We start from the raw sequence: 22,399 nt of genomic DNA on the forward strand, positions 1-22,399 counted from the left end.
GTTAATGAGTTATGGCAGCAGTCTACCGACGCGAGTGCCTTTGCTAACAGCACGACACCGCCTGCAGCACTTCTCCTGGGCTCGTGGCTACATCGGTTGGACTCTAGATGACTGGAAACCCTTGGCCTGGTCACATGAGTTTTGATTTCAGTTGGTAAGAGTTGACTGTAGGGTTGGAGTGTTGCGCAGATACCATGTAGCCATGGATCCAAGTTGTCAGCAAGGCACTCTGCAAGCTGATGGTCCCTCCATAACGGTGTTAGCTGTGTTTACATAGAATAGGCTAGGTCCTCTGACGCAACTGCAGCGTTCATTGACGGGAAACGGCTGTTTTCCGCTACTTGGGGACCATTTTCAGCCATTCATGAACTTCATGTTCCCAAACAACGATCGAATTTTTGTGGATGGTACTGCGTCGTATCATCGGGTGGCAATTGTTCGCGATTGGTTTGAAGAACATTCTGGACAATTCGAGCGAATGATCTGGTCTCCCAGATAGCCGAACATGAACCCCATATAACATTAATGGGACACCTGTCGATAAACTTATTTCAGTATCTTGAATTCTCTATGAAATGGTATGAGCATCTATGTTACTTTGTATATAATGTTATTTTTTCAAGAGTCCTTAGTCATGTCAGAGAGTGAAATTGGGATCTAACGGTATTAGCCCTGGTCCCACAAGCGGGCCGCTAGAAATGTAATTTTTTTCTCATACTTTTTAGATTCAGCACATACTGTGTTGACAGAAGTCATGGGATACCGGTATGCACATATACAGGGTTATTACAAATGATTGAAGCGATTTCACAGCTCTACAATAACTTTATTATTTGAGATATTTTCACAATGCTTAGCACACACATACAAAAACTCAAAAAGTTTTTTTAGGCATTCACAAATGTTCGATATGTGCCCCTTTAGTGATTCGGCAGACATCAAGCCGATAATCAAGTTCCTCCTACACTGGGCGCAGCATGTGCCCATCAATGAGTTCGAAAGCATCGTTGATGCGAGCTCGCGGTTCTGGCACGTTCTTGGTAGAGGAGGTTTAAACACTGAATCTTTCACATAACCCCACAGAAAGAAATCGCATGGGGTTAAGTCGGGAGAGCGTGGAGGCCATGACATAAATTGCTGATCATGATCTCCACCACGACCGATCCACCGGTTTTCCAGTCTCCTGTTTAAGAAATGCCGAACATCATGATGGAAGTGCGGTGGAGCAGCATCCTGTTGAAAGATGAAGTCGGCGCTGTCGGTCTCCAGTTGTGGCATGAGCCAATTTTCCAGCATGTCCAGATATACGTGTCCTGTAACGTTTTTTACGCAGAAGAAAAAGGGGCCTTAAACTTTAAACCGTGAGATTGCACAAAACACGTTAACTTTTAGTGAATTGCGAATTTGCTGCACGAATGCGTGAGGATTCTCTACCGCCCAGATTCGCACATTGTGTCTGTTCACTTCACCATTAAGAAAAAATGTTGCTTCATCACTGAAAACAAGTTTCGCACTGAACGCATCCTCTTCCATGAGCTGTTGCAACCGCGCCGAAAATTCAAAGCGTTTGACTTTGTCATCGGGTGTCAGGGCTTCTAGCAATTGTAAACAGTAAGGCTTCTGCTTTAGCCTTTTTCGTAAGATTTTCCAAACCGTCGGCTGTGGTACGTTTAGCTCCCTGCTTGCTTTATTCGTCGACTTCCGCGGGCTACGCGTGAAACTTGCCCGCACGCGTTCAACCGTTTCTTCGCTCACTGCAGGCCGACCCGTTGATTTCCCCTTGCAGAGGCATCCAGAAGCTTTCAACTGCGCATACCATCGCCGAATGGCGTTAGCAATTGGTGGATCTTTGTTGAACTTCGTCCTGAAGTGTCGTTGCACTGTTATGACTGACTGATGTGAGTGCATTTCAAGCACGACATACGCTTTCTCGGCTCCTGTCTCCATTTTGTCTCACTGTGCTCTCGAGCGCTCTGGCGGCAGAAACCTGAAGTGCGGCTTCAGCCGAACAAAACTTTATGAGTTTTTCTACGTATCTGTAGTGTGTCGTGACCATATGTCAATGAATGGAGCTACAGTGAATTTATGAAATCGCTTCAATCATTTGTGATAGTCCTGTACAGAAGTGGCAGTGTGGCGTACACAAGGTATGAAAGGCAGTGCATTGGCAGAGCTGTCGTTTGTACTCAGGTAATTCATGTGAAAATGTGTCCGACGTGATTATGGTCGCACGAGGGGAATTAACAGATTTTGAACGCGGAATGGTATTTGGAGCCATCCGCATGGGATATTCCATTTCTGAAATAGTTAGGGAATTCAATATTTCGCGATCTACAGTGCCATAGAGTACCAAATTGCAGGCATTACGTGTCACCACGGACAACGCGGTGCCCAACAGCCTTCACTTAACGACCGAGAGCAGCTGCGTTTGCATAGGGTTTTAGTCCTAACAAACAAACAACATTGATTGAAGTAACTAAAGAAACCGATTTATCATTAAAGACATAGTAGCGAAATGTGGCGCTAATGGGCTGTGGCAGCAGAGGAATGACGCGAATGCTTTTGCTAACAGCACGATATCGCCTGGGCTCGTGACTATATCGGTCGGATCCTAGACGACTGGGAAACCGGGACCTCGTCAGATGAGTCCCAGTGTCAGTTGATAAGAGCTGATGATAGGGTTCGAGTGTGACACAGACCCGCGAAGCCATGGATCCAGGGTGTCACCGAGGCACTGTACAGCTCCATAATGGTGTGGGCTGTGTTTACATGGAATTGACTGGGTCCTCTCGTCTAACTGGACCGATCTTTGATTGGAAATGGATATGTTCAACTAATTGGCGACCATTTGCAATCATTTATGGGTTTCATGTTCCCAAACAGTTTTTACGGAGATATTGCGCCATGTCAGCGTGTCACGATTGTTGGCGACTGGATCTGAAGAACATTTTGAACAATTCAAGCTAATGTTTTGGCCACCCAATTCGCCCGACATGAATCCCATCGAATATTTATCAGACATAATCGAGATGTCGGATTGTGTACAGAATCCTGCACCGCCAACATTTTCGCAATTATAGACAGCTATAGAGGCATGGCTGCATAATTCTGCAGGGGACTTCCAACGACTTGTTGAGTCCATGTCACGTCGAGTTGCTGCGCTGCGCCGGGCAAAAGAAGATCCGAGACGATATTTGGACGTACACCACAACATCTGTCGTCTCAGTGTATTTAGTGACTTGTGTAAGCTTGTGCTGGGTACCTGTCATACCATTCCGATTACTTGCACCAGAGCAAAATAACTGATGATGGTCGAAGTAGAGAGGATACAAAATGTAGACTGTAAATGGCAAGGAAAGCATTTCTGAAGAAGAGAAATTTGTTAACATCGAGTATAGATTTAAGTGTCAGGAAGTCGTTTCTGAAAGCATTTGTACGGAGTGTAGCCACGTATGGAAGTGAAACACGGACGATAAATAGTTTGGACAAGAAGAGACTAGAAGCTTTCGAAATGTGGTGCTACAGAAGAATGCTGAAGATTAGATGGGTAGATCACATAACTAATGAGGAGGTATTGAATAGAATTGGAGAGAAGAGAAATTTGTGGCATAACTTGACGAGAAGAAGGGATCGGTTCGTAGGACATGTTCTGAGGCATCAAGGGATCACCAGTTTAGTATTGGAGGGCAGCATGGAGGGTAAAAATCGTAGAAGGAGACCAACAGATGAATACATTAAGCAGATTCAGAAGGATGTAGGTTGCAATAGGTACTGGGAGATGAAGACGCTTGCACAGGATAGAGTAGCATGGAGAGCTGCATCTAACCAGTCTCTGGACTGAAGACCACAACAACAACAGGGTTAGATATGGGGTCTCTAACGAGTTATTTAACTTATTAACTTGGTGGCGTAACTTAAAGATTTCGCATTTCATTCATTTTATATTGTTTTTTCTCTGTGTCTCTTTATGCTGCCTGTAATATAACGATGGTTATGGTTTCATGTCTGTCTTCTAATGTTACTTATTCCCGTATGGTAAACTAATTTACAAACAACACATGAGTTACTGAGGGAAATCAGTTTCGTACAGGGTGAATATTAAGTAAGAGAACGAGCTTTACAAAGTGATTACTGACAGGAAAAAGAACAAAAAAGTTCATATCAGCATAGGAAACGGACGGTGGGTCTCTTCTACACTTCAAAGAGTTCAAATAGCTTACGGGTCTGCTGCCGGGTGACGTCGTCGACCACCGCCGATATTTAGACAGGAGCAACCCTGCCCTGCATAGAGAATGGCAGGGTGTGCTTCTGCCGAAATATCGCCGGTGGTCGACGACGTCATGCGGCAGCAAACCCGTGATCTATTTGAACATTCAATTCGTCGGGAAAAGTTAAGGTTTCAAAAAAATTTCCCAACAATATAAATATGACGAGGGGGCCCTTGTGCCTGACCACCTCGACCACCGGACTTGCACCTTCTTGATTTCTACTTGAGGGAACCTTAGAGAAAGAGTTGTGCATGCTGAACCAGTTGCTAATGCATAGATCTTGAACAGAGTGAGACTATTCGGCTATGGCCTGGAATATTCGAAAGAGCGAGGTAAGTTATGATTGCGACGTGCGAAAGTTTGAAATGCTGAGGCAATCACAAGCAGTCCACGTTGGGGACAGAGTCTACGTTGCTGGCAGTCGCTCTCGGTGTGCTGGAAAATAACCCAAGTGTAAATGGCGGCCTGGTGTTGTTGACACTCCTGATAAAGTTGGAATCTTCGTAAGGCTGTTAGATCCGAATCTCTGGTCAGCTGCTTCTTCAGGTTTCTTATTCTAGTGGTGTGGTTGAGTGAAACTTACATTTGTGCCTCCCGTCTTGGTTTGGTGGTGCTATTGACCTCACTTTATTCTGTCACCTGGTTTCGCTCCTTTCCATACATTCCTCTGGGCGGTCAACTGGAACAGCTGCCAGTGTATCAGTCTACTGCCTTGCCTGCAATCAATGTAACCTGCGTTCAAAGGCGCGTATTTTCAGGTTCTGCTGCCGTGGAAGGAGCAGGCGGTTGTCTGCAATCTCTGGGTGAGCGGGCGGGCCTTTTGCCAGCCGGCGTGGCTCCTCTGAGGGGAAGTCCCATGCCAAGTGTAGAGAGAAGCGATGAGACGTGGAGCGCCATGTGTTTCATTGTCGTGCATTTACCGCTTTCGTTCTGTTTGGGTGATTCTTGAGTAACAATTTTCAGATTTTTGAGTAATGTCGGTAGTATTCTGGTCACATGAACTGCATCGGTCTTTGCTGTATGTAACATTGTTTACTCATATCAATATTCAATAATACCTACGTTCGAGGCGGCGTAAGGAGGCCGCAAGTGAAAACAATAGTCGTCTATAGAACTGTGACAATATTGAGGCGTTGCCATAGAGACGATTACAGAATCGCCTTACGTTATTGATTGAGGTTGGCGCGCGAAGCTGCCGCACCCAGCCCACTGCAACTGTCAGGATCAACTTAACGTCGACTCAAGCAGAGCTGGCCTTATGATCTTTTGATGTAAGTTCTGCAGTGAGGACAAAAGGTGTAAGTGGTACATACCCTGCGTGATCTTGGGAACCTAAGGTAGGAAAGGCGTACCCACCGAGGGACTACTGTCAGTAGTACAGTACATAACACGCCATCAACGATGCAGATGATAAGAGGGTGGAAATCAGTCGGTTCTGTGTGGTCTTAGTGTGTGAGTATGTGCCTTTACTGCAGGTAGTAAGCAGCACCATTACTGATAGTGCGTGTTGTGTGCAAAAGCCATGACTGCGATAATTCTACGAGGGAAACAGTTATCATGAGATGAAAAGGCGGAAATAGTGTGTGCAAGGAAATAGGGCTCTCCAATTGTACAGTCGCCAAGAAGTTCAATCGTTAGAGTGCAGTGATTGACAATTTCGTTAGATTGGGAGCGCTACATGGACAGAACGAAAAATATGGGATATGTAGAAAATTATCTGAGGCATCGAAACAGTTCCTTTTGCGCAAAACAGGGGCCACAAAGCATTATTCTTCTCGATTTGTTGCTGCTTTACAGTTATCAGTAACAGCCAGACGTATACGACAAATTTTGTCTAATGACAACCATATTGCATTCAAGAAACGACTGAATAAACTTGCTCTAACAGCCAAATATATGGAGGCAAGGTTGGAATTTGCTGAAAAACATTTGTCGGACTTCAGATTGGGATAAAGTGATCTTAAGTGATGAGAAGAAATTTAATGTAGATGGGGCGGACGGCCGGCCGCTGAGACCGAACGGTTCTAGGCGCTTCAGTCCGGAACCGCGCTGCTGCTACCGTCGCAGGTTCGAATCCTGCCTCGGGCATGGCTTTGTGTGATGTCCTTAGGTTAGTTAGGTTTAAGTAGTTCTAAGTTCTAGGGGACTGATGACCTCAGATGTTAAGTCGCTTAGTGCTTAGAGCCATTTGAACCATTTTGGGCCGGATGGATTTCAATGCTAGAAGCACGATCTGAGAACAGAGCAGCAGGTGAGAGTGAGCGGAAATGTTGGCAGTGAAAGTGTTATGATTTGGACAGCCTTTTGCCCTAAAGGTAAATCACGCATTGCATGGCCGAACGCTAAATGAATTCTAACATGTACACTGAACTGCTAGAGACAGAACTGATGAGGGCCTAGGGGACGAAAGTCTAATGTCTCAACATGATGACGCATCTGTGCATATTTCTGCTACAACGAAAAAGTCGTTTGAAGATAAATATATCGATGTCTTGCCCTGGCCTGCACTTAGCCCGAATTTGAACCCCGTGGAAAATCTTTTGGGAATACTTGCAATACGTTTTTATCGCAATGGAAGGCAATTTGAGGCTGTATGTGGGCTTATAAGAGCCCTACGAGAAGAGTGGGCGACAATTTTACTGCAAGAACTACGAACGCTAAGAAAAGCGCTGCCGAAGAGAATTTTTGAGGTAATTAGGAGGTTGGACGAAGTACTAACAATGCGATAACCAAACAGGACAATGAGTGCTTTGACACCACTTTCCACCCAGGAAACGCAAACGTCTTATTTTGTTACTCGTGTTATGAAAGAAACTACGTAATTCCGTCATTATTGTTTATGTTTATATGTATCTACTACAGTACTTTCATAACAAATTCGATACAGTATGCTACAGACATTGTACAGGGTGATTCAAAAAGAATACCACAACTTTAGGAATTTAAAACTCTGCAACGACAAAAGGCAGAGCTAAGCACTATCTGTCGGCGAATTAAGGGAGATATAAAGTTTCATTTAGTTGTACATTTGTTCGCTTGAGGCGCTGTTGACTAGGCGTCAGCGTCAGTTGATGCTAAGATGGCGACCGCTCAACAGAAAGCTTTTTGTGTTATTGAGTACGGCAGAAGTGAATCGACGACAGTTGTTCAGCGTGCATTTCGAACGAAGTATGGTGTTAAACCTCTTGATAAGTGGTGTATTAAACGTTGGTATAAACAGTTTACAGAGAATGGGTGTTTGTGTAAAGGGAAAAGTTCTGGACGGCCGAGAACGAGTGATGAAAATGTAGCACGCATCCAGCAAGCATTTGTTCGCAGCCCAGGAAAATCGACTCGCAGAGCTAGCAGAGAGCTGCAAATTCCACAATCAACTGTTTGGAGAGTCCTACGAAAAAAGTTAGTTATATACCTGAACGTCAACTACCCGAGGCGATGGATCGGCCGCCAGGCAGCTCGTGACAGAGCACTTCATCACTGGCCTCCAAGAAGCCCTGATCTTACCCCCTGCGATTTTTTCTTATGGGGGTATGTTAAGGATATGGTGTTTCGGCCACCTCTCCCAGCCACCATTGATGATTTGAAATGAGAAATAACAGCAGCTATCCAAACTGTTACACCTGATATGCTACAGAGAGTGTGGAACGAGTTGGAGTATCGGGTTGATATTGCTCGTGTGTCTGGAGGGGGCCATATTGAACATCTCTGAACTTGCTTTTGAGTGAAAAAAAACCTTTTTAAATACGCTTTGTAATGATGTATAACAGAAGGTTATATTATGTTTCTTTCATTAAATACACATTTTTAAAGTTGTGGTATTCTTTTTGAATCACCCTGTATTATTAATTTCGTAGGAACCCTGCCTTTATACTGATTTCCACTATAGTATTATTACTCCGCTAAGAGCCACAGGAGACCGCGGTTCCCTTATATTAAACTACTCAGAAAATATCCCCAATCAACCTCTGTAAATTTATAGGTGGAATTCGAGTTCACCCGGTAGAGAGGAGCGGTTTAAGACCCAAGCCACACAAGTTATCGTGTGGGGCGCCAAGCTGAAAGGGGCGCAAAGACGTCACAACTGTAACATCTCTATAAAGGACTTATCCAAGTGCACGATTTACATAAAACGTGTGTCACAATTAGTAGCGGAAACTGACATGGCCGAAAGTGCACGTGGGGAAACAGGGGCTCCACATGATAATCGCTTGTGCAAAAATCTTCTCGAACCGGCCGGCCTGTAGATGTTTGTTTGTGCATACTTGGTACACTCTTTAAATCTTCCTTGACTTCTCATATAACTATGTTATCCAGTCTGCTGTATACTCAAATGGCTGCATTATGTTATTTGTTCCACAAACAGGATGAACATTAATAAAATGGACAAACTGGAAGAATGGTTTCCTGACTGGTAATGGAGGGGAAAAGGTCCTGTGATGGACGGTATGCATGCAACGACAACAAATCGTCCCAGAACACATACAGAGGTGCATCTCATCAACGTCACAACAGATGTTCCAAGTGGCCTCCACGGAATTACAGGTGATATGGATGGTGACGGTTTATGTGCGAGATTATATAATCGTACTTTGGTTTACACCATGTTGGCGGGCTACTTACCTGGAGCTTATTCTGGGGTTTGTGTCAATATCCTTTGGTTTTATTAATGTTCACCCTGTGTAAGAGAAGGTCTTTTTATCCTCTTATAGTTCTTTTCCCTTTGAGGCCTTCAGAAAACCACCTGCCAATTGCAAGTCTCCGTCTTTTACTTTCCTTCATCATTTAGCTATGTTTCAGTTTTCTCACTCCTTGTTTTAGTTACAACCTATTTTACATCCATTTTTGCCTTTAAATACTTTAATAGGTGACTCTTTTGTCCTTGAAACCGATTTGTCATCGGCTTATTTTGGCTAAGGGATATGAAAATCTATTTGCTTAATCTCTTACCATCACTTCTATAGAAATGGTCAAAGAATGTTAACTCCTCTTCCTTTTCTGTTTATTTGTGGCATTTCAATAGTACTCTACCTTCAAGGGCCTGTTGGCTTTAGTCGAAAAAGTGTTTTCCTTATAATTCTCTTTTCCAAAACCACTAAGTTATCTGAATAGTCATTAGAAGCTAGGCATTCAGTATGACAAATCATAACTTTTAAATCAAATATTTTGCATTATTATTATTATTATTATTATTGTCAATTAATGGTTTGCCTGAATCATTAATTTTCAAACACATCGAAGGTGAAACCCTGTCAGCCTGATGTGATTTGTTTACGTCCTAACAGAAAGACGATATGAGTTGGAAATAGTTCCTCGCGACTAGCACTGCCGATTTACGAATATTTTTAGAAAATAAATGTATGACAAGTTGCCTGTTGGCTTCTGTTTCGGGTTCTTCGGCCGACTCGTCTTTGATGATTTTTCTGACGTTTCGCCAGAACAAGCGGCTGGCATTGTCAAAGCTTCAGCCTCAGTTGCTGTTGGTGGATAAGTGATTACTAATTTGATGACAAACGAGATATTACAGACTGAAAAAAAATGGTCAGCTACGACTGCACAGCAGGGCAGTGTTTCAGCTCTCGTCTTCAGCCGTCCTAGGAAAGATACAGAAAACTCAGTTTCTGTGTACAGTCTCGTTAGCCTTGCATACTATATACGCAGAACCGTGGCGTCATCTGTATTCTCAATAACAGGGATTGTCCCACCGAGGTCAGGTCATTGGGAATTCTGTGACAGCTCTCTGCGGATTCTTCTGTGCGCGCTCCCAACGCGATGCTTATGCACTGCTGTTGGCACGAGTTTCCCTACTGCCTATAAATTTCACCATTTCACTGCCCTTACTGTAAGATACGAGTGTTTGACATTAATACCATGCAGCCAGCATCTGTACTCACTAAAACTACTCAAAGCCGGGACAGAGGGTATTTTTCATCGCACCATATAGTTATATTTAGGTATCTTCCAGTTCCTTTCATGGATAGAGCGTAAGAAGAATGACTGCTTGGTTTGTCTTTCTGTGAGTGTATATTTGTCTAATTTTATCTGCACCGTCTCTTCGGAATAGATATCAAGCTCAATGAAGAATATACGTAGTTTCTGCCTTTAAAGCGTGCTCTGAATGTTTTCTAACAATGATCTTGCGGAAAGAGCAGCGCCTTTCTTCGAGTGTCGCCCTGATAACATTTTTCAATATGGGTCCAATACACCGTACCAGTATCCAAGTGTTCTCAGTACAAATGTTTCGTATACAACCTTTCTCCATAAAATGTAATTTCCTAGTACCCAACCAAGGGATTTCCATGTGCTTTCCCTCCAACTGAGACTATGCGGTTCGTATCTCCGCACACTGCTACTCGCAATAGCAGGCTGTTAAAAAAAAGTCAAACATTCCTATAGCTCGAAAGTAGAAGAGAGTTAATATGATTAAATGTCTGGAAACCAATGCCTGTTGAAATATGGACCAATGTGTCATCTCATTCCAGTCTGCCTGTTGCGTAGAAGTAGACATTGTAGGCAGTGATGCATGTTGTTGTCACGTATCCTGACACATGCTTCAGCCATTCTTCGCAGCAAGTCGCACACTCTTTCAAATACACTTGGATCCAGTCGGATTACGCCTGCTCATCGTCGATGGCTTGCGCGTACACCAACGGCTTTAAATATCACCACAGCCAGAAATGCGAAGTGTTCAGGTACGCCTCATCGTCGATGGGTTGCGCGTACACCAACGGCTTTAAATATCACCACAGCCAGAAATGCGAAGTGTTCAGGTACGCTGAATGGGGAGGTCATACTCTGAAGCTCTTCGAACGACCCATCACCCATGAAACGTTTCGGTAAGGTACTGTTGCACGGTCCCCCGTCGTGCATAAATCACTGTCGTTTCTTTCATTGCGCAGAAACCGACGATACACAGCACTTGTGTGGCCGTATGGGTCTGTCGCCTACATTAATTACTGGCCTTACGTTGACACTGAAGCAACCCTGATGCCTCACCTCCACGACTCATCGAGGATTTACGGCAGCCCACACATGCATATTGTGGTAATTTTCTGTGACATTCAGACACGCGCAGTGAACGCCAGCCGTAAGACGGTCCTATACCAGCGATTACTACCCATAATTAGTCACAAATAAAACCGCTCCTAGCTTATCACGTATTGGTTTTGATCAATACTACCTCCTGTAGGGGTAGGCAACTCATTTTTTTAACACCCCGAATTTGCGCGATATTACCGACTCGTATTGTGAGTCATTACGTCATTAACCTGCAGTCAAAGAATGCCGCACTTTCACGCGTCTTTAGGTGCACAACTTCGTATTTGTCTACATTAAGGACTAGTTGACAGTCTCTGCACCATTCTGATTTTTGTCGAGATCTGTCTGGATATTGCGCAATTTTTATCACATAGAATTTCGTCACAGATAACTGAATGATCTTCGGAAAGTCTAAGATTGCAAAAAAATACTAGCCGTAAGTCATTAATGTATGAAAGTCACTTGTGTTCTTTGTGATGAGAAGATGCCTATCCGTCTAAAATCAAAGAGATTATATATATGTATATACAGGGTGAGTCACCTAACGTTACCGCTGGATATATTTCGTAAACCACATCAAATACTGACGAATCGATTCCACAGACCGAACGTGAGGAGAGGGGCTAGTGTAATTGTTTAATACAAACCATACAAAAATGCACGGAAGTATGTTTTTTAACACAAACCTACGTTTTTTTAAAATGGAACCACGTTAGTTTTGTTAGCACATCTGAACATATAAACAAATACGTAATCAGTGCCGTTTGTTACATTGTAAAATGTTAATTACATCCGGAGATATTGTAACCTAAAGTTGACGCTTGAAACCTCCGACGTTCAGTTGCGTGTTGTAGCAAACACTTCATTGCAGGGGCCCAAACAGCTGCAACATACATCGCATTTCTACAGAATGATCTGCCAACGTTGCTCGAAAATGTCCCACTGGAAACGCGTCGACGTATGTGGTATCAGCATGATGGTGCACCTGCCCATTCCGCAATTAACACTAGGCTGACCCTTGACAGGATGTTCGACGGGCGTTTCATAGGACGTGGAGGACGCATAAATTGGCCAGCCCGTTCTCCTGATCTTACACCTCTGGACTTCTTTCTGTGGGGTACTTTAAAGGAGAATGTGTACCGTGATGTGCCTACAACCCCAGAGGATATGAAACATCGTATTGTGGCAGCCTGCGGCGACATTACATCAGATGTACCGCGGCGTGTACGACATTCATTACGCCAGAGATTGCAATTGTGTGCAGCAAATGATGGCCACCACATTGAACATCTATTGGCCTGACATGTCGGGACACACTCTATTCCACTCCGTAACTGAAAACGGAAACCAGGTGTGTACGTGTACCTCACCCCTCATGGTAATGTACATGTGCGTCAGTGAAAAAGACCAATAAAAAAGTGTTAGCATGTGGGCGTAATGTGCTGTTCCAGTCTCTTCTGTACCTAAGGTCCATCACCGTTCCCATTGGATCCCTACGTAATTCGGTGCTTTCCGATACACACGATCGAACAGCGGAGGAGTGGTGCTCAAGCGTCAACTTTAGGTTACAATATCTCCGGATGTAATTAACATTTTACAATGCAACAAACGGCACTGATTACGTATTTGTTTATATGTTCAGATGTGCTAACAAAACTAATGGGGTTCCATTTAAAAAAAACGTAGGTTTGTGTTAAAAATCATACTTCCGTGCATTTTTGTATGGTTTGTATTAACCAATTACACTAGCCCCTCTCCTCACGTTCGGTCTGTGGAATCGATTCGTCAGTATTTGATGTGGTTTACGAAATATATCCAGCGGTAATGTTAGGTGACTCACCCTGTATATGTGCCACATAATGGTGAGGTAATAGCGTTACGTGGTACCAAGTATAGGTCCGCACGTCGAAGCGCTGAACACTCACTACAGGTGGCGGAAATGCGGACAGTGAGAAAATCATTAGGCACTTCTCGCTCGACTGTATCAACAAGACAACGATTCGACAACGTGCTGAAACGGCTCCATGCAATGAGAAGATGGAAGTAAGGAGACTTGGCTGGAATCAACACATCGTACGGGCATCGCGCAGCTCAGTCGTCATCTCAGACCATCATCTCATTATAAGCTCAACCCAACATCGCCATTGTCAAAGGCCAGAGACAGCGTGGAAGGCCTAAATTACGGTGGCTGTATACTATAAATGCACATCATAAGTCTAGACCGTTTGATCGTAAGAAATGGCATGCACAGACCTGAGAAAGAGGACCCTGTTACAACGGCGCAGGGAAGAAGAAAAATCATTAATGCATAAAAATTAACAGTAACGGTCCTTTTACACTCTCCCGGGGCACAGTAGGCCTTACGTAAGCTACTGTAGATGACTCTCAATCCAGGATAACATGCTCCGTCTCGCCTGTAAAAAAATTTAGATCCAGGCGCAAATCGTGGCACTGCACTGACTTTACTATCGTACAATAAAGTGAAAGTGTCGCACTTGCAAGGCACAAATAATATCAGAAGGAATACCAAGTCATCCGTTTAAAAATGCACGGACGTATACCCAACAGAAAAGGACAGGAAGAAGAGGTTGTAATGCTACATTTACGAGGGTTGGAACTTTAGAAGTGGCAACTATTTATTTACAGCTCGTACAAAATAGATAAGTGTTCAAAATTTTACTGACCTTCAAAGTAGTCACCAGCATTGTGTATAACCCGTTGCGAGCGATGTGGAAGGCGTAGGATACACTTAGTAGTGCCAGTTGTGTTGACAGTTCGAGCGACGTGATCTACTGCCCGACTAATTTGTACCAGTTCTGAAGCGAATGCCGTAGTGTGTTTCCTTCAGTTTAGAAATCGAGTTGACCTCACGAGGGCTTATGGCTGGTGAGTGCAGTAGTTGGTATAGCACTTAGCAGCCCCATCAGCCAAACAAATCAGTAACAGCTTGCACTGTACGTGCTTCAGCATTGTCCTGCAAAATGATGGTCAGGTCCTGCAGAACGTTTCATGCTGTTATTTTTGGAACACAACCTACGACCAGCTTAGAAGTGATGACACTTTCTGCAGGACCTGGCCGTCATTTTGCAGGACAATGCTCAAGCACGTACAGTGCAAGCTGTTACTGCTCTGTTTGACTGATAGGGCTGCTAAGTGCTATACCACCTACTGCTCTCCCCTGACTTAAACCCTCGTGAGTTCAACTCGATTTCTAAACTGAAGGGAACACTTCACGGCATTCGCTTCAGAACTGCTACAAATTCGTCGGACAATAGACCGCGCCGCTGGAACTGTCAATACAACTGGCACTGCTAAGAGTATCCTACGACTTCTACATCGCTGGCAACAGGTTATACACAATGCTGGTGACTACTTTGAAGGTCAGTAAAACTTTGAAACACGTATCAGTAAATAAATAAATTATAATTAAAAAACCTAAGGATCCCAGAGCCGAGAGTGAGACGGAAATTATTTGATCATTTTCCTTCTGCAGAGGAGCAAATTTTGAGTCAAATTAATTTTAAGGCAACGACTTCCAAACTATAGTTACTGGTGGTCACCAAGAGGGTGGTGACAGAGAAGCTCCTTGGTTTGAAGAAGGATTCCAAGAGTGCAGGGATTCATTGCTGCGAGGTGGTTGTCTGTTAGGAACAGACAGGTAACGATAACCTAACAGATGTGGCAAAATTCACAGCCTTCTTTGTAGGAACAGTCGTTTAGGGTGGCAATAGGAAACAGTTCCTACTTCTACAGTATGTGTTTTCTTGCTTTTGTCGGCGTCCTGAGCAGTCAGTGTGTAATTTCCATGTCCATCACAGAGGACTTCGTGTACAACCGCCAGCCCCCATCGACAGAACACGGCGAGATGCTACGGCCAACTGCAGGGGTAGTCAATCTGTTACTTACCGCCCACTTTTGTGTCTCTGTTGGTAGTAAAATTTTCTAACCGCCCACCGGCTCTTCAGTAACGCTGCGACATGTAAAGTAGGGAAATAATTTTATTTTATAATATTTTTAAAGCAGTGTCACAGCAAGTTAAAGCATATAACAACAATTACTCACCAAATATTTCATGTCAAAAATTACAAAAACCTAACCAAAATGTTTTTAAGACACCTACCGCCTACCCGCCCACCATAAAAGCTGAAACGTTCACTATACTCCGATTAAAATTACTTTGCGAGTGACAGATTGCACTGGCGGGAGGCTGTGTTTCTAGCCAGCAGTCAGCTACGCTCCACAAGACGGTACATGTAAGCTACGAAACGGGCAACCCACCAAGCACGTGGTGCTCGAGAAAGAACTACGATTGGCTGGTGGCTTTCCCCTACCACTCGACTTGCTGAAATATCAATCATAAAGTAATTTTAAAAAGAGTGTAGAGGACGGAAGGGGCCAGGTTGAGTGCTACTGGCCTACAGGCTATGTAACGCGCCGTAATGATCCATTGTTGCTCCGCATTGCTAGCCATTCTCTCTCTACCTCGTCCTCAGTCTTACAGGGTTTTATTTGATTGCATGTTTCAAATGACGCTCGACAACATGTCAGCTTGATATTGAACACTAATGCATTCTTTCTTCCCGACTTCAGCGCTTAATATTCGTTCTATGTTGCTTTCTAAATCTTGATTTCAGGATATATCTCATTTCGGTTCTTCCTATTTTACGATTGTGGTATTGCGCCTCCAATTCACCTACATCTGATGGTCAGCTTCGATTAATTAACGATCAAAGTAACTGTCTGATCCACATCTCCAACTAGGTTCGAGTCAGATACTTTCAAGGTCACGTGGTATGGCATCGCCTTCGCTGTACTAGTCACGAGATGTTTAATACTACAAGGTCTCCTTCCACAGGGGAAAAGGGAAACGAGTCCCTAATATGCATCTTTTCTCTTAACAAGAAATGTGTCTGTACGTTATCCGAAGCTTTGGGTTTTTCGAGAATAAAGAAGTTGTCGTCATCCATCTGATGAAATGGCCAGTAAAAAGTGCTTAATTTAATCTACAAGCGTATTTGCTCGCTTCGTTTAAATATTTCGTTATCTATTGAAGTTTACAGCTATGAGTACAAATCACTTAATGACAAGCTGTCAAGTTGACAAATGGAAAAACATTTAGCCCTTAGGTCAGCAAACTCGTGCTAGAACGACGTTCTTCGCTGCTACGCAAACCATGCTACAGGCAAGCTTAACCCCGTGTGATAGTGTAATTGTCTGACAGCCTTCTCTCTCTGCGATTATTCGCGTCACCAACTAGAAGATTGTCGGAGTTTCTTCCTCAATAGTCTGTCTCTCTCCAAACTCTTATTCCAGTTCCGAAGCTCAAATCAGAAACACACTTTCCACTTCGAGCACACTAAAACATCACTAAATGTCCACACAAGAAAGCGGTCCAGCTTGTAGTAGGAGTGGGGTTATACGGCTTAACTTTTCACAGTAAAGAAATTCGTTAACAAGTTGAGAAGCAAAATTTTCCAGCACCTTCCCGATACTCTTAGTGCAAAAGTGTGCTATCGATTAGTGAGAAATTTGCGTGACGTCATTAGGTTTCTCTCACGCTGTCCTTGCGGCAAGTTACGATGCTGGTCGCCTTGTACTGCGCGACCCTACAACTACGTCACGAAGGCTTCACTCAGCTTGTCAGCTGGCCTTATGAAAGATCGTAGTTCTGTGAGGAGCCACGCCAACTGGAATTTCCTGTTTGATGCATGAGATGCAAATAGATTTGTAAAGCGATCCTCATCTTTCCGTCAGTTGCACGTTCTGCTGGGCTGCGAACAAGGCGCATGGTATATGCTTCTCAAACATTATCCGTTTTATTCTTGATAGTGCTCAATTACAAACAACGACTTTAATTGGAAACAACAGTGAAGGTGCACACTGTGAATTTTTAATAAATAAAGAAGTTACCGAAGGCGAAAATATAGAGACAGTAATTCACGACAGTGTCACATCGTTTGTCCGAAAAAGGAAGGTTACAGTTTAACTTGTCGTCGATGCTAGGTCATTGGATAAAGAGGATTATCACATACGAGGGTGAAGAAACGAATCGGTCGTGTCTTGTTTGAATATATGGTTTAGACGCAACCCACTAATTTTCTAGCATGCAGCCGTGTGAATTTCAACTCGGCCGAGTATATTTCATTTGTCTTTGGAGTGAGCCAGGAGGCTCGTTCTGTTGACTCACTCAGAGGTTAGTCGGAATTCACGCGCCCGAGATATCAGCGGAGGAGTTGAAATTTGCGTGGCTGCACGCAGGAAATTAATGGATTATCAGTTGAGACATGAAAAACTGAAAATGCACATCCTGGGGCACTCGGTTGAAATGATGAACAACGACATCAATACTCTTCAAGTCATTATGCGATATGTGGCGGAGTGACATAGTGCACTAACATCCCCAATACCACACTTTTCTGTCCCATTGGCGAATGGATCGCGTATGCTATCAAAACACATGGATTTCTTTAATATTTATTTCAAGACAATTACACAAAATGTAAGTTAAAGGGAATAATTTTTTTCTTGATTCATATCGAAAAGTATATTGTCAGCAATTGTCTCTGCGATGTGCTGGACCTTCCCTGCAGCGCATCCCGCTTGAGTTTGTTCAATTTTCCTGTGACAATATAACAAGTGAAATAGTGACAAACCAAATAACTCTCCTTTAAGTCTTTTCCACATATTTCACCTGGTGAGAATAACGCAGCGTCGTGCAATATTCAAGAAATGTCCGAACACGAGTTTTATTATGACGTCTTTCACGTGTGAATTTTAATTCGTTACGATTTTTTGCGAAATCCAGCCTCTGCCTTTCTCACTGTTAGATTTATGTGGTCGATATACTTGTAGATACTACACTGTCGTAATTGATTCCTGGGATGCACTTAAACAAGCTCGTGTCTTTGCAGGGCTTACATTACATAATTACTTATGTTGAGACACAGCTGCTAGTTTTGGTAGCGAGTGCATCAAATCTTGAATTTCGTAACAACATATACAACTTCATCTGTCGTGTCCAAACAAGCCATTTACACTGAAGCGCCTAAGAAACTGGTATAAGCATGCGTATTCAAATACAGTTATTTGTAAACAGTCAGAATATGGCGCTGCGGTCGGCAACGCTCATATAACACAAGTGTCTGGCGCAGTTGTTAGAGCTGTTACTGCTGCTACAATGGCAGGTTATCAAGATTTAAGTAAGTTTGAACGTGGAATTATAGTCGGCGAGCGAGCGATGGTGCACAGCATCTCCGAGGTAGCCATGAAGTGGGGATTTTCCCATACTACCATTCCACGTGAATATCAGGAATCCGGTAAATCATCACATCTGAGGCCGGAAAAATATCGTGCAAGAACGGGACCAGAGACGACCGAAGAGAATTGTTCAACGTGACAGAAGTGCAACCCTTCCACAAATTTCTGTAGATTTCAGTGCTGAGCTATCAACAAGTGTCAACGTGCGAACCATTCAACGAAACATCACCGATATGGGCTTTCGGGGCCGAAGGCCCACTCGAGCACCCTTGATGACTGCACGACACATAGCTTTACCCCTCTCCTGGCCCCATGAGCACCGATATTGGACTATTAGTGAGTGGAAACTTGTTGCCTGGTCGCACGAGTCTCGTTTCAAATTATATCAAGCGGATGAACATGTACAGGTATGGAGACAACGTTATGAATTCATGGGCTCTGTATGTCAGCAGGGGACTGTTCAAGCTGGTGGAGGCTCTGTAATGGTGTGGGGCGCATGCAGTTGAACTGATATGGGACCCTTGTACATCTAGGTACGACTCTGACAGGTGTCACGTACGTAAGCATCCTTTCTGATCACCTGCATCCATTCATGTCCATTGTGCGTTCCGACGGACTTGGGCAATGCCAGCAGGACAATGCGACACCCCAAGTGTCCAGAATTGTTACTGAGTGACTCCAGGAACACTCTTCTGAGTTTAAACACTTCCGATGGCCACCAAACTCCCCAGACATGAACATTATTGATCATATCTGGAATGCCTTGCAGTTGCTGTTCATGAACGATCTCCACCCGCTCATACTGCTATGGATTTGTGGACAGCCCTGCTGGATTCATGGTGTCAGTTCCCTCCAGCACTACTTCAGACGTTAGTCGAATCCATGCCACGTCGTGTTGCGGCACTTCTGCGTGCTCGCGGGAGCCTTACACGATATTACACAGGTGTACCAGTTTCTTTGGCTCTTCAGGGTATATACTTCGTAGACAAACTGGACAATAACAGTCCCATCTCATTTTCTTGAGGCATAGTGGACTTCAGTTTCAATTCTCACGAATCCTGCACTTTAAGATCTAATAACTAGAATCTGTTTACAAGGAAGTCTTCTGCCCATCGCATATCTGTTCTGATACTCCTTAATCACGTATTTTGTTTACTAGGCGATCTTGTGGAACTGTGTCGGAGATTTCCGAAAGTCAAGAAAGAAGACTTCTACTGTCGTCAGCCTACTGGACATCATCGGATTGCATACGGAATCTGCATCGATTCCCAAACATGATTTTACTTGCCAGTTGATCATTTAGTGCTGAAAAATGATGGAAGAACTGCCAGAATTTCTCGAAGATACTGACAGCTCAGCATGACATGGATAACCGAATGCGCTACATGTTTCAGATGGTACGGTGGCAAAACACTGAACTCTCATTCAGTATACGAGGGATTTAAGTCGCCGTTCGAAGACATTGATTCTAAGACGTTAATTTAGGTTTTCCGTGGTTTCCGTAAACAAGCTAAAGTGACTGCAAGGCTGGTTCCTCTAAAAAAAGGCAAACCATTTCTCTGGCAATCTTGTCCATTTTTAAGGCCGCATTTCATCTCTTGCGATCTCTCGGTTCGAAGAAGATAGATACTAATTTTCTTTCCTTCGCTCCTTTCAAGAATAGTTCTACGATCTCTGGCGAGAACTTAACCATCGACGCGTTCCTGTATGAAGGGCATACAATGTTCTTTGAACGAGATGTGGCAACCTCCCTCGGAAGATTCGTTTCCGGTGCACATACGACAAGTTTCTACCTTCATCTGCATACGAAAACGGTGAAGAAAGTACGGTGCAATTACCCTTTGACAGAGGGCAACAAAATCACTTTTCTAGCGCTATGCTTTCAATTGATTAAGATGATATGTTTATTTAGGCTTAATGAATCGCCTTCTCCTAACGTTGCAATATTTCACTTTTCCGATTTTTACTACGTTCCATTGTTGCCGGTTCCGAACAACGGTTGCAGTAATCGCATACGAGTGCGCTGCATTGAAGAAAGCGTGTATGCTGAAAATTATGCCTAGCTTATGCAGAATTTGTCGCTTACCATCATCATCAGACGTGAAAATTCGTAATGAATGGAATAAAAATTCACTAAATAATACGCTATGATCACGTCCCATCTTGTACTGGCTACGCCATCCATAGCAGGGTACTGAGAACACTACTGAATGCTCACTGGTTGCCAGAGAAGCGTGACGTAGAGGCGCAGAACAAGCCTAAACTCAAACGGCATCATTCGTAACTCCAGCTATAATACACCAAAATGAAAGTGTCCCAAAAATTTTGAATTTCAAGCTATGACGTGCAATAAATTAGCAATTTATCACACTAAAATGTATTTCGGAAAGGAAATTCTTCTGCTTTCACTTTGTGGTACAGTCTTTTTAATCCTTTTTCAACCTCAGACGAACCAAAATGTTAATTGGACATGATTATTTTCTGTGTTCATAGGTACTAGTACCACAGTTTTCTACTGTAGTCGCTTTCAAATTAGCCCAATGGCTTAGAGAGATTCATTTAATGGTGCAGTTAAAAAAGCTCAAATGTGTTTAATTCAATGTACACACTCCTGCATTTTTGTAGCCTTTGTATGGTAAACAGATGACATACTGTCGTATAACTTATCTCTGCGGTATTCTGCCGAGCGCTGTTGGCAAGTGGGGTGCACTCAGCCCTTGTGAGGCAAACTGAGGAGGTACTTGTTTGGGGACGAGCGGCTCCGGTCTTGTAAACTGACATACGGCCGGGAGAGCGGTGTGCTGAGCATATACCCCTCTGTATCCGCATCCAGTGACGCCTGTGCGCTGAGGATGACACGGCGGCCGGTCGGTACCGCTGGCCCTTCCAAGGCCTATTCGGACGGAGTTAAGCTTTTTTTTTTAATTGGACCTTTATTATACTGCGCCTAGATATTTTTAATGCCTCTTACTAACACAATAACCACAATTAGGCCTTTATGTTACTCACCTATGAAAAACCAATTTTCCTTCTATCTCTTTGCAGCCGTAGCAGCAACAATTATTCACCATTGCTGCTGATAATACATAAATTTGTAGAAAAATGGGAAATTCATGTAACATTAAAGTTTCCCTCTTAGCACGTAACGCAAGCAAACAGCATTGTAGGAAAGTAAAGTAAAAATCTCAATTTGACGTTTGGCAAAGAGCACATTTCACTGTGCTCAGTCTATAGATAGTCGTACTTTATTTCACTGACGCAGACTGCATACTAGACGGAGCCGCTAGGCCACATTTTGTCTGAGACCAAGGGCTTCTTTCAGTACGTACCACGTGCGCTTGCCGAGCCTCTTCTATGTAGTGCGTCGTGATGATGACCGTCTTGTTGCCGTCCTTGGTGATGTTCACCAGATGATTCCAGATACTGCAACATACACATACAAACGTCACTCAACCACCTGCAACAAAAAGTAATGACAAAAATGACTGCTAGCGAAAGATCCTCCGAATTCTCTATGTGAATTCTCTTAAAGCTTTTTCAATAAAACGAACGTTGTTAACATTCTACATATCTTTCATGTCTACATATTTACACTCATGCTCATAAATTAAGGATAATTGCAGAATGTGGTGCCACACAACGTGGCATTACACAAAACTGGCGCCAGTAGCGTAGGCACATAGGGAACAAACACGACATAGATCTGTAAGTCCACTGTATTGGTGATAAGTTGAGAAAACCGTACCGAAACACATTTGCTACAAAACGCTACTGTTTCCTGCCCATGTACCCCCACATCAATATGGGATATGATCACCATGCACACGTACACAGCCCGCACA

The 22,399-nt window shown here is 43.6% G+C and overlaps 1 protein-coding gene across 1 annotated transcript in view; it reads right to left on the minus strand.

Annotated features, from left to right (window-relative positions):
- LOC124788203 (ABC transporter G family member 20) overlaps positions 1–22,399 on the minus strand; it is a 395,732-nt gene that overhangs the window by 53,619 nt on the left and 319,714 nt on the right. The window contains exon 6 of the mRNA XM_047255380.1: positions 21,887–21,980. Coding sequence (XP_047111336.1) covers positions 21,887–21,980 — 94 coding nt within the window. The remainder of the gene's footprint in view (positions 1–21,886; positions 21,981–22,399) is intronic.

This window comes from Schistocerca piceifrons, chromosome 3 (assembly GCF_021461385.2).
Source record: "Schistocerca piceifrons isolate TAMUIC-IGC-003096 chromosome 3, iqSchPice1.1, whole genome shotgun sequence".
NCBI lineage: Eukaryota > Metazoa > Arthropoda > Insecta > Orthoptera > Acrididae > Schistocerca > Schistocerca piceifrons.